General features: G+C 33.0%; 3 protein-coding genes across 8 annotated transcripts in view; 2 read left to right on the top strand and 1 right to left on the bottom strand.

Moving 5' to 3' along the window:
• The window catches only part of LOC112052057 (kinesin-like protein KIF19), a 45,790-nt gene that overhangs the window by 2,733 nt on the left and 31,048 nt on the right, over positions 1 to 12,009 (top strand). The window lies entirely within an intron of this gene.
• On the bottom strand, positions 4,743 to 10,076 carry LOC112052062 (mitochondrial dicarboxylate carrier). 2 transcript variants are annotated; one of them, XM_024090968.2, is made up of 6 exons: positions 9,890 to 10,076; positions 8,625 to 8,862; positions 8,109 to 8,221; positions 6,650 to 6,789; positions 5,557 to 5,764; positions 4,743 to 5,056 (listed from the first exon to the last, which is right to left on the bottom strand). In XM_024090968.2, the coding sequence occupies exons 2-6, from the start codon at positions 8,794 to 8,796 to the stop codon at positions 4,799 to 4,801; spliced, it is 891 nt and encodes a 296-aa protein (XP_023946736.2). In that variant the 5' UTR covers positions 8,797 to 8,862; positions 9,890 to 10,076; the 3' UTR covers positions 4,743 to 4,798. The 2 variants fall into 2 exon arrangements, with proteins under 2 accessions (XP_023946736.2, XP_023946737.2); XM_024090969.2 differs by having other exon boundaries at positions 8,625 to 8,834.
• On the top strand, positions 9,663 to 11,576 carry LOC112052063 (uncharacterized). Of its 5 annotated transcripts, none has more exons than XM_024090972.2 (2): positions 9,663 to 9,790; positions 10,785 to 11,576. In XM_024090972.2, exon 2 carries the CDS (start codon positions 10,786 to 10,788, stop codon positions 11,524 to 11,526), a length of 741 nt encoding a protein of 246 aa, XP_023946740.2. In that variant the 5' UTR covers positions 9,663 to 9,790; position 10,785; the 3' UTR covers positions 11,527 to 11,576. The 5 variants fall into 5 exon arrangements, with proteins under 5 accessions (XP_023946740.2, XP_023946739.2, XP_023946738.2 ...); XM_024090971.2 differs by having other exon boundaries at positions 9,752 to 9,854; XM_024090970.2 differs by lacking the exon at positions 9,663 to 9,790 and adding an exon at positions 9,874 to 9,896.

Here is a 12,009-nt window from a genome sequence, read left to right as displayed (position 1 = left end):
GCTACAATTATAATAAAACAAGTGATTAATATTCAACACTTTAATACACAACCACTAACATCATGGATACCAAGTTCTGTCTTGCTCATTAGGGCCTGTGCACACCATGTTTTTTAAACGCGCCGTTGACGCGCGTTTTAGGAAATTACGTTGACGGCGCTATTATCCTACAGAGCAGTTTGTTGTCGCTCTCGAAAACTTATTTTGAGAGAGCCGCCACCCACCCCAATCAACTAGTGGTTGAGGATTGCAGCTACATCTCCGATACCAACGCTGATTGTAGATCTAGATGCCCAAAAACGTCCTTTGACTCCTAACGATGACATAGCGAACGACAATGCTTCCCAGGCGACACAAGCTACACAGCGTCTTCGCCGGCGAAGACGAGGTCTCTAATATCTGACTTCACCCAGACGGGGGCTTTTTAAATCACTATCTCGGGGACTGATACATTCAGGCCAAAACGCGTTTTTGAATTTATACAGGTGTGCAAAGGTCTACAAGCTGCGTTCGACTCGCGTGTGTATCGCGACTGTATCGCTACAAACGGGCGTCGACGGCGCGTTTAAAAAACGTGGTATGCACAGGCCCTTAGTTCGAACAATATTTACACAACATATCTGACTAGTACACCTATTAGTATACTTAAATATGTATATATAAAACAACTAAATATTATAAAAGTGATACATTTAGTAATATTTTTGTCACTTTTACTAAAGACTGGCAGTAACAAAATATTTGATGTAAAGATTTTAAATCTCTCATAAAATAATATTTTTGTCCTACAATAGATCGGTTTATTTGTACCTGTTACATAAAATCTTACATGTATATAGACAAAATATAATTTAACACTATTTAAAAAAAAATTGTACTTAACCATATTCTTGACAGAATACTTTCATTATTGAGGAATGTTAGTCACAACGTGTGTCATATAAAAAAAATCAAAAAAATATAATATCAGACAATATTTCATTATCTATCTAACGCAAAGCAATAACATAATGATTGCAGCTATTTTTAATAGGTATTTTGGCTTATATCAGATATAGATCCTTAGATTTTTACGCGATATGCTAATGCAGTTAGTTACGGTGATCATAAATATAAAAAAATGTGTGTATAACAGTGGCGCGCACAAGGTTTTTAATTACGGTAGGTATTATAATATTGAGTACGTAAAGTGTACAAATATATAAAATTCCTTTCTCAAGACAGGTCATGATTTCTCAGGGACGGTAGGCAGTGTATTTTTGCATATATCTATATGAAGTGCATACTAATGTATGGTTACTACATAAATGTTTATAAAGTGAATATATATCTAGATACTATTATCGGAATGGTAATTAATTTTCCTAGGGAGAAATTTCCCATAAAACTCGGCTTTTATGGGGAAAACTATAGTACAGTAGAAAGATCATTAGTAGATATATATTGCAAGGTACGTATTACATACATGATACATTTTGGAATCGATTTTTAACCAATATATAATAATTAACGTGGTGTGTCGTTAACAATAGGGTGATGTAAATAATAGGGTGATAACGATAATATACTTATATACAGAAATCGGAACTGATGAAACAGCAATAGCATATCGGAAAGAAACTAGAAGATCTATCTACTTTGGCACAAGGCGAGAGTTGTAAATGTACAAGTCGTAAAAGCTTTTAGTTATATGTATATATATTGCATTTGATGGACGAGTATATGTATAGGAAAAGTTGTCTTACAATTATCAAATATATATTCTTACAGTTCTAATCATATAAATTTGTCACTTCAAACGCAGCAAGGTACATACAATAAGAATTCAAAATAGACATTTCTAAATGCGGGTTTCAGAGCGGCTTTATTTGAAGCGAACTGTACTTCATAGCAAAAATAGCTAAAATTACATATAATAGGAAGTACAAGTATATTACATTACTATTTTGTGGCATTAGACATTATGGAAGGATATAGTTTTCATTTACGCATATCAATATAAAATTTCTATCTATATATGCATTAAAAATGCAAATATTTCAACAGATACCTATCTAGTTTGTATACGACTTGTACACTTAAACTTAGTTTTAGACTTTTCGTAGTAATTAGTAAAATAACTATATACCTTACGTTATGAATGTCCACCATGTATTTTTTTTTATATAATAAAAAAGTTTTTTAAAAAATAGAGATTAGTTAAATTGTATAATATTTCAAGAGCTCTATAGGTTAACTGCATAAACGAGTCGTCGACCGCGCTGCCCAGGACTTCGGGGTGTGACGACAGAGGGGAGCGGTAGGGGTGTAGGCACTGTATGGACCCCAACAACCATATTTTCAATTTTGAAAAAAAATTAAAGAGAGGAAGTAAGAAAGGATTGAATACAAGAAATCACTGTGGAAAATTTAATTAATATAATGTTAGAATCAAGTGAGAAATGGGACCTAATAAGAAGTTTTCTGGAAAGCATAATGAAAATAAAGGAGGAAGATGAAAAGGAATTCGGAAAGAGAGAAAAGACTGCGACGTTGGTGGTAGGCTGAATGGCAAGTACACCAGCGTTCTGAAGGTAGGAGGGGTTTTTTTTTTTTTTAAAAAGAATATTTGCCATATATTTTATAACATGACCATTCCCCTCCAACTAGTCGGGAAGGACTGTGCTAGGAGTGGGTACGACAATATATCAACCGGGCGGGGCTCGAACCACCACCCCTCGGTGATGAGTCCGACCGCTCTTATCGTTGAGCTCAAATAATATTTTTAGCCGGTAGGAGACCGGTACTACCAAACGGGTGTCCATGAGGATTTTCCCTCCTTCAGAAAATTGTAAACCATAGGAATATAAGTATTGAGCCTTATGTCATACGTGCCAGTAATTGGCTGTACATTGGCTGTGACCGGAACAGAGCGATGCTTGCAGTAACACTTGTCAGGACGAGCGCTGTTACAAAGTTAAATTACTATAAAATCTGTTTTTTTTTTAAATTCAAAATACTTTTACTTCAAGTAGGCTCAGTTTACCAACACTTTTGAAATGTCAGTTGACTATTTGAAAAGATTCTACCACTTCTCTTACGTCATACCCCCGCACCCCTGTGTTGCGCGGACTAAGATTATGTAGATAGCTATTTTAGCTGTCTTGTTGTATATTGTAACATATATAACAGTTATTAACTATAACAGATTGTGCAATAAATAGAGTGGGTTATTTAATATTTATCTTTTCATAGTATTTTCATATTTTATGAGGACTTTTATACTTTTTTAAACCATAAGTCAAAATTGGTATTGTATGCCCCAAACTTCGATTCCGCTCTGAGCACAATGTTTATATCTGCACAGTATACGAAGCGGACTAGAAGTTTGTCTCATATTTTACCTGCATACTACATTTGTATCATAAATATTGTCCACAAAACTCTTATGTTACTATCTTGTACGATGATATTTTGAGTAGTATACATTTATAAATGCATCAGAAGTAATCTACATATAAATATTTTTCAAAAATTTACTGTTATTAGTTAACAAATCAGTAGGCAAGTTCAGATTTTTTTTATTACCCAGACAAGTTGTACTTTTGTATTAAAATTGGTTCTACTTAAAGTAATAACAAAAAAAAAAACAAAATTATCCTATGTCGTTAAATAAATTTTTATCAAAATAGTATTTAGTAATTATGGAGAATTTTTCTTTCACAGCATGTGTGTCCTTAGAACATAACAACAAAATATATAATGTCTAAAATTATATCAAATCATTACAAAAATAGAATTTTTTACACATTTTTATATGGTAACTTGAGATAATTTTATACAATATTTCGATATATATATGCCAGCATATATTAAACGTTCTTGTATAAGAAAACACAAAAATAAATAAATGAATTGAAATATAACACAGATCATTAATGTATCATATCCGTAAAAAATATATAAATAAAATAAGCCTAATGGAATCTATTTAAAAGCATTATCTAAGATCTTAAAACATAGACCAAGACATATTTCATCAGCATAACGATTTGAAATTACATTTCAATGTAACTGTTAACAGGACTACAGATAATTCATAAAATCTAATAAATATTTCAACACCAATCCCATAGTGCATACAAACACACTAAGGACAAATTGTGCAGTCAATAATAATATAATACATATACACCGTGCTAGTTTCACCGACTGTAAGCCGCCCCAATATTTATTAGTCCAATACAAGAAACCCCTTAACAATATTAAAAATTACCTCAAGCTCATTCACACGCTAGCGAAAAAAAATTATTAATTTATGAAAAAATTTAAACATCCTGTTTAATTCTGTTTCGTAAGTATACTCATAGGCACAATTATCCGATAATCCTAATTACGATAAAAGATTTTGAAATTTTATAATCTTATTTAATTTGCGATTATCCAGTCAATCTTTGCTTTTTATGTATAAATTAGTTAACAATGACCTTATTTACCCGAATGTATCATAAAAATCAATATATTCAAACCTAGTCATCATCCCTATTGTGCCTCTGAGTATATTTAGTCATCGAACTTTGACCTAGTGTAATACCTCAAAGAGACCGACGAGCCGGATAGCGACATCGCGGCGTGTAGGGTGTTTGAAAATACAGGATGTTTTAAAATAATCGATTTTTGAAAGTTTGTTACAGTCGTAACTCCTTGAATTGTACTTTGTTTTTTTTTATAATAACACTAATGGATCATATAAATTGAGTACATTATGTGGGATTTCGGTTTAAGACGAAGAAAACTTCACGGTGTATAACAACATCTACTAATCAACAGGTATGATTTTTGGCTTTTTTACAATACCAAAGTTCATTCTCAACTGTTCTAAGAACACAAAAGTGAGAACAGTGTGAGGAGCGAGCCTCACAAAGGCCGGAATGTATCCCTTGAAGAACGCAAGAGGTCCTTCCTTAGCAGTGTTTTTGATGAGTTTGAATATACTTTTCACCTCACCTGGTTTGGCATTCATAGCGCGAGTTTTTAATACATCTACTGGTTGTGTCAACGTAGTTGCGATGCCACCCTGGAAGATGAAGACTTTTTTTAATTTTATCTGCTAGCGGATTTCACCACTTTAAGGGTTGAATTTCAAAAACTTTTGAGTCATATATTTCGTATTTTGTTTTTATGATTTGTGAACACATTTTTACACTTTAACCTTAAAATAAACAAAGGATACTCCATACAAACTTTCAACACATATTTCACTCCCTTTTTTTTATTTTAGGATCAAAAAGTACCCTATGTTTTACTCAAGGTTCCATTTGCAAAATTTTGGATTTTTCCGGGATTAATTCAGAGTAAGATCTATTTCCATTCCAAATTTCAGCCAAATCGCTTTAGTAGCCGCAGCACAAAGGAGGAAAACACACACACACGCATGCACGCACGTACGCACGCACACACGCACGTACGCAAGCACCGAAGGCACGCACGCACACAAATACAAACTTACACACGAACTTTCGCCTTTATAATATTAGTGTGATAATAATTATATTTAAAAAGAAATTGTGCACTTACAGCCAAACAACTGGAGGTTATATGTGTCACGACATTATCTCCAAAGTATGGCGTTGTCAGCAATGTGCCTTTTATTAGATCATAGAATGACAGTTGGCCAATGGTCATCAAGGTTGCACGGCTGCAGGTCATTGAAGCTCCAGCCCACAGTCGCAATATGCCTTCTTGTGTTGCCACTCGATACAACCCGTGGATAGCATTCTTGTAACTAAAAAAAAGCAGACATATTGAAATTATACTACTATTTTTCATGTATTTGTAAAGTTACACAAAGTAACCAGAGTGAAGTCTTTACAAGCAACATACTGAAGCCTGTGATATATACTCCATCTTATTTCTTTAGTTAATGTGAACAGTTTTTAAAATATTTAAAAACATAAGACGCCATTTTTCTTGAATAATAATGAAAACTACTGATGCGACGATTTGTGTTGTATTGACTGAGAATGTATTACTTTTTGAATTTCGTATTTGGAGCGTCTATGACACCGTCCTTGTTCCGTATGCTTCACCTGTATATTATTAGAATAGAATAGAATATCTTTATTTCTCCACACACAAGTAATAAAATAAATAAACAAACAGAACATACAAAACTCTGGTTGTGGACAAAAAAGGTATCCACTTCAGCACAATGCCACAGCGAGCTGTGGCGCTGGTTTTCAAATGAAACCTTATTATTGATTAATCTGTGCTTTAATTGAATATTTAATATGTAGACACAAAGCAGTAATTTGCAACCAGTGAAGAGAAATATAGACAAAATTTTGTATGACAGCTTGGTGTTGAAAGAGATAGCAGTATTTTTGGTTGCACCACCATTAGTTAAATTTTGTCTATTTCTCTTTAAGAGATTATCTCGTTGATCTCATGTTAGCGCCACTGATAAATAATTAAGAAGGTTTTAATTTAGAAATGTATTGAAAGATGTTGTATTGTTACATGTTATTGTTTGAGTGTCATCAAATTCAATATCAGGATAATATCACATAAGAGCCTTATGAGCTTGAAATAGTTTAAAAAATTAAAGTCTCTACTTTTATTTATCGCATTTACCCATGCTATAAAATTAATATTGGTTAAATATACATACTTCCTTCTTTGCTCTGGTGGTAGCTTCACATCATTTTGCATTCGCACATTGACCAAGTCAGCTGGGTTTCCAACAAATCCACCAGCAAAACCGCCTAACCCAGCAAGGAAGGCTGACATGTAGAATGGTAAACCACTTCCCTGGAAAAAGTATTAATTATAGATTTCATCACCATCATTATCAATTTATAAATTAAATGGCTGACAGGGCCAGCCTCTGTAACCAAGTGGCACATCGATACTCTTTCTATGATCGTAAACGCTTCTAGAAAGATGTATGGGAATGACATTTGCTATCGACTGGTCACATGATCAAGATCAGTCATTCCACATTTTTCTAATATTTGAAGTGTTTGAGATTGTAGAAAGAAAATTGACGTGCCACATGGTTACAGAGGCTTGGCAGGGGACAACTGGGCAAAATCTGCAAGGGAATGAGAATTGTGGAAAAGCTTAGAGGAGGCCTTTATCCTAGAGGAGAATCAGACTAACTTTCATAATTAAATATGCTCTGCTTTCATTAGTATTGTGCGTTTAGTGTGATAATCTATACTAATATTATAAAGCTGAAGAGTTTGTTTGTACAGACACACTAATCTTGGGAACTACTGGTGTGATTTGAAAAATTCTTGCAGTGTTAGATAGCTTGTTTATCGAGTAAGGCTATATATTATCCCCATTTTCTTACGAGAAAGGGAACCATGCGGGTGAAACCGCGCGCCGTCAGCTAGTATTTTATATTTCAGTCTGACCCAGGTTCTTGTACTTAAGAACGTTTCTAAGCCAAAAAGGCTTAACCACTGGACCAACAAGGTTACATAATAATATAATTGATGACTAATTACTTAAACATTGATTATTACTTTACACACTTCATAGTAATAACTTCCCTATTTTCCTGTAACCTTCTCAGTTTCTAAGCAGAAACTGTTAACTGTAGAACTAATCTAAAGTATTCTATTATGTTAAAAACTAGCGAATCCAGTCAAACTTCCATTTGATAGTTATGCAAGCAATCAATTACAAAAAAGCCTTTGGCAACAAACATGGTTTTTACCCACTTACATTATTACAAATTTTGGTTAATTTATGAACTCTGTTTACATCTTAATATATAAATGCAAAAGGTCAACACAATATCTCGAAAACCGTACTTGACGTAGGAAGTTGAAATTTGGCAGGGAGGTACTTCATAGATAGTAGACGTCCAATAAGAACAGATTTTGCGAGAGGGCCAGATTGAACTACTACTACTTAACTAGCAAATGCCATTAACATGAAATTTTGCATTTAACAAATCCAACAGGAACCACAGATTTTTTTTAAGATATAAGTTTCCTCTGTTAAAAATCTAACTTATGTTATGTTAACTAACACACATACACAAACTCTCGCCTCTATACCACTAGTGTGATTATAAGTAGTAATGATAATGATAACTCGAACTTGTAGCAACTTACATCTTTTGGTGCAAATTGTTGTTTTGAAACTTCATAAATTCCAAATCTTGCTGTAGAATAAGTGAGCTGACGCAACAGAGACGCGGAAATGCCATTATACAGCCCCATGATTCCTAAAATAATAAAACTGTTGTAGAAATCACTTTATTGTGTTATTTCAGACTGCTCAACAGAACAACAGAACATAAATTGTATTGTTTTGCAAATGCAAATGCAAAAACATTGAGATTTACTAATCAAAGTTTAAATATAAGTAATCTTTATTATTACATCTATCTGTGAATTAATTTTGTTTAAACATAGTTTGGGAACTAAAAAACAACTTTCAAAATTGATCCAGACTGTTTTGCAATGAAATATGTAAGGATAGATAGAAGAAAGTGCTAGATTAATATTGAAATTATTGTGTAAATACTTAAATATAAAAAAAATAATTTTTCTTTAAAAGTTGTATATAAAATTGATAAGCAATTTTATAATTTTGAAATACTGCAAATGATCTCAACGTTGAATTACCTTGATTTTTGAGAACTATCCGAGTTAGCTGGAACATAGATATATTCTTCCCTTTCTGTGTTTGCATTTGAACCTTCAGCAAGTCCAAAGGGTGAGTGACGCAGGCAGCTCCAGCCGATGCCAAACCCCCAAAATACCATAACGATACTTTTACTTCCTTTCCCTTTTCCATGTTTAATTTATTTCAATTACAAACTTCCTCAGTTACCTCTGTAACACGAGCATCGAGTGCTGGAGTCTAAACAGTAATAAGTCATTATTTTGCCATTGCCGCTTGTTATGTAACATTTCTAAATTAGTGGAAGTTATTTATAATGCATTATACTAATCACCAGCATAGCGTTACGCCAAAATATGTAATACATGTTAAGAAATATGAATACACATTTTCTGTTTCATTTACAAGTACACTTGGCATTTGGCAAACCGCAGAGATATTTTTTAAATTTCGTTCGCGTGACAAATGACATTGACAGTGTCGAAGACAAGGGCAAATGACGTTGTAATTTTTAGACTTTTTTTGCATAGCTTGAAAAATAGAGTGCTATAGACAATCTTCTTTTTTAATTTAATGTTTCTTTGTGGGTGGCATAGATGAATTAGATAAGGAGATGCATCACACCTAGATTCACCAATAAAATTGTCTGTCGTTTTTTTCAGGCGGATGGGGTAAACCCACACATCGAAATATTTATGTATAATATTGAAAATTACTGATGCGACGCTTTGTGTCGTTCTGACTCGAGAAAGTATTCGTTTTTGTGTTCGACACGGCTACGACCCGTTGTGTTCCGTGCGCACTATCTGCCTATTATTCTTTAATCTGTGACTATTAGGCATATAGGTATTAAAGGTGGGCGGTTACGGCGCCATTTTTTAGAATTTTTTTGCTGCAGATCATTATGTCGTTTCCTCTTACTATTGGTTATTTTCCTCTTAATATACTATTAGTTCTTTGGGTAAATATGGTAATTAAAGACCATAGATTTAGGAGTCGGTAGCGGTACAAGTAAACAATCCAAGGGAAAAAAAATAAAGTAAAAACATTACTTTCCTTCTGACGCAGTCTGGTAAAAATTAAATTAATTAGCTGTCATCAATTTTCATCGTCATTTGTCATTGTCAATGTCATTGTCAACTGTCATAACCTAACCACATATTTTAAGGTTAAAATTTTATATATATTATTTTTTCTAATTCAAAGTTCTTCAATTTCACAAATTTATCAATGTAATTTTTTAAATAAAATTTCATGATTTACTTACATTATAAGTACAAGCCTTTTTCTCCTATAAATACACAATTATAACTGCTACTGTAGATATTTTCACACACCTAATTACTAAAAATGTTTCCTGTTTTGTGTTAATTTACTAGTGACTCGCGACTCGTTATGTAACCGACCAAAACCACATTAGTTTGAGTTTGGGCCGACGTAAGCCACGAGTTCAGTGTCGCTCGTACTTTCACGAACTAAGATCATTTTCATCACACCGCCGTCGGCTGCAGTATCTGTCGGTGTAGACCTTATCTTCATTGGATAATAATAACAAATCAATCTGCGATTAGGAACCTAAGATTGTGTAATAAACAAGAATCTTACTTTATACACCAACTACTGCTTAGTACAATTATTTATAACTGATGAAGGTTTAATTTCATAGATATTTTGTTTATTAACTTCAACATGAGAATTATTTTATGCTTTAATGTAATATTAACATTTTGAATAGTGAAATCTTTATAAAAGAATTTTGTACACATAATACATGCAACAAACATCACACATTTGTAGATACAATTTACTAAAAAAAATATAGATTTTTATTTACTATATAGGACACCCTTCGACTTATTTAATCCAACCCTTACAGTAGTATCTATGTAAAAATGGAGTAACTTCTCCTGTGTTCCTAACATTTAAATAATGATGAAAAGTATACTATAAACTGCCCAAGAGTATGAACAATACTTGTACCAAGTTTCGTTAAAATATGTCAAGTAGTTTATAAACTACATTTCATATTTGTTGAACGAAAATTTTACTGATTGCATTTTTGGCATCAGTATCACCCCCTGATAGTTATTTTGGAAATACATTTCATGTACAGAATTGACCTCTCTACAGATTTATTATAAGTATATTGTTATTTGTTTCAGAATGGCGTCAGATATTTTAACAAGTCTTGAATTGGACAAAGAATTTCAATCTGGCAAAATAATAGTAGTCAAAGAGATAAATGGGTGTGATAGTGCTTTTATAACAAGCTGTGTTCTAGGACATTGCATCAAAAATAAAAATGCAGTTTTTGTTATATCAATCCACAATTCATTCTTGCACTACCACAATGTAGGTCTCAAGATGAACTATAACTTACAGAAATCAATAGATATGGGTTTAGTTAATTTTTATGAACTAGGCAAAGAACTGGTTGACTGTATATTAGATTTTAATAATCCTACTCAGGATTTGTTGTGTAAAATTACAGAAAAGATTAATGGTATGTCCGAAAAGCATGGGTCGGTAAATATAATTTTTGATGGGATCTCCCATCTGTTAGATCTACAATTTGATTTGAGAGAAGTGAACCAAATATGTAAAGAAATAATTGATTGTGTAAGGTCTTTTAATAACTCATTTGCACTCTTCCACTGCATTGCATTGGAGGATAATGTAACTAATGTTCTTGCAAATCTTCTTGCACACAAAGCAGACATTGTAGCCGAGGTAGAGAGCCTTTCATCAGGTCTAAGCGCTGATGTTTCAGGCCACCTAACTTTTAAATACCTATACAAGAAGTATCAGAAAGAACATTTGCAGACATTAGATGTTAAAACATTCCAATATCTTTATAAATTGTTTGACAGAGGAGTAAAATTGCTTGCACCTGGTACTGTTTAAATTCTTTATGTAAATATTATTACCTATATATAAACATATGTATTATTGAATTGTTTGTTTAATTCATGATATCTTGCTGACATCAGCAAATGCGTCTTGGTAACCCAGATGTTTATATATTTATGCTCTGCAGCTATGAGAAGTCTCGTAAGTTCAGTGGTTAGCTTATGTGGCTTTCAATCATGAGGTCCTGGGCTTGAGAGGTTGGGATGTGAAATATTGATATTTTCTTTCTTCCCAGCAAAAATGTGATACTATTAAACATGATGTACTAAAATCTTTGAATTCTATTGTTTTACTTTCTCTTCAATAATATGGTGTTTTTCATCTCTCATGTTTATGAAAATATGGGCCGGCGACCCATTTGACTAGTTGCATGGGATGTAGTGAGTAAAAGAGGCAAAGGCGTAGTGTGGAATAAAATTGTCGCGAGTAGAGCAGAGACAGATTTCTTCAATTCTTCCAGTGAGGAGGGAGGTCCAG

The sequence above is a fragment of the Bicyclus anynana genome, chromosome 11 (assembly GCF_947172395.1).
Source record: "Bicyclus anynana chromosome 11, ilBicAnyn1.1, whole genome shotgun sequence".
In the NCBI taxonomy this organism is placed as follows: Eukaryota; Metazoa; Arthropoda; class Insecta; order Lepidoptera; family Nymphalidae; genus Bicyclus; species Bicyclus anynana.
The sequence above is the reverse complement of the archived record's forward strand: the minus strand, read 5'-3'. Positions and strand labels throughout refer to the sequence as shown.

What these genes read in the sequence shown, in the direction of transcription:
- LOC112052062 (XM_024090968.2), bottom strand. Translation starts at nt 8,796, where the DNA reads ATGGAAAAGGGAAAGGAAGTAAAAGTATCGTTATGGTATTTTGGGGGT. An exon ending in CCACCAGAGCAAAGAAGGAA is followed by an intron (nt 5,765 to 6,649) that starts GTATGTATATTT and finishes GCTTTTTTTTAG; the next exon opens with TTACAAGAATGCTATCCACG. An exon ending in TAACCTCCAGTTGTTTGGCT is followed by an intron (nt 5,057 to 5,556) that starts GTAAGTGCACAA and finishes TTCATCTTCCAG; the next exon opens with GGTGGCATCGCAACTACGTT.
- LOC112052063 (XM_024090970.2), top strand. Translation starts at nt 9,877, where the DNA reads ATGATTTACTTACATTATAA. An exon ending in ATGATTTACTTACATTATAA is followed by an intron (nt 9,897 to 10,784) that starts GTACAAGCCTTT and finishes TATTTGTTTCAG; the next exon opens with AATGGCGTCAGATATTTTAA.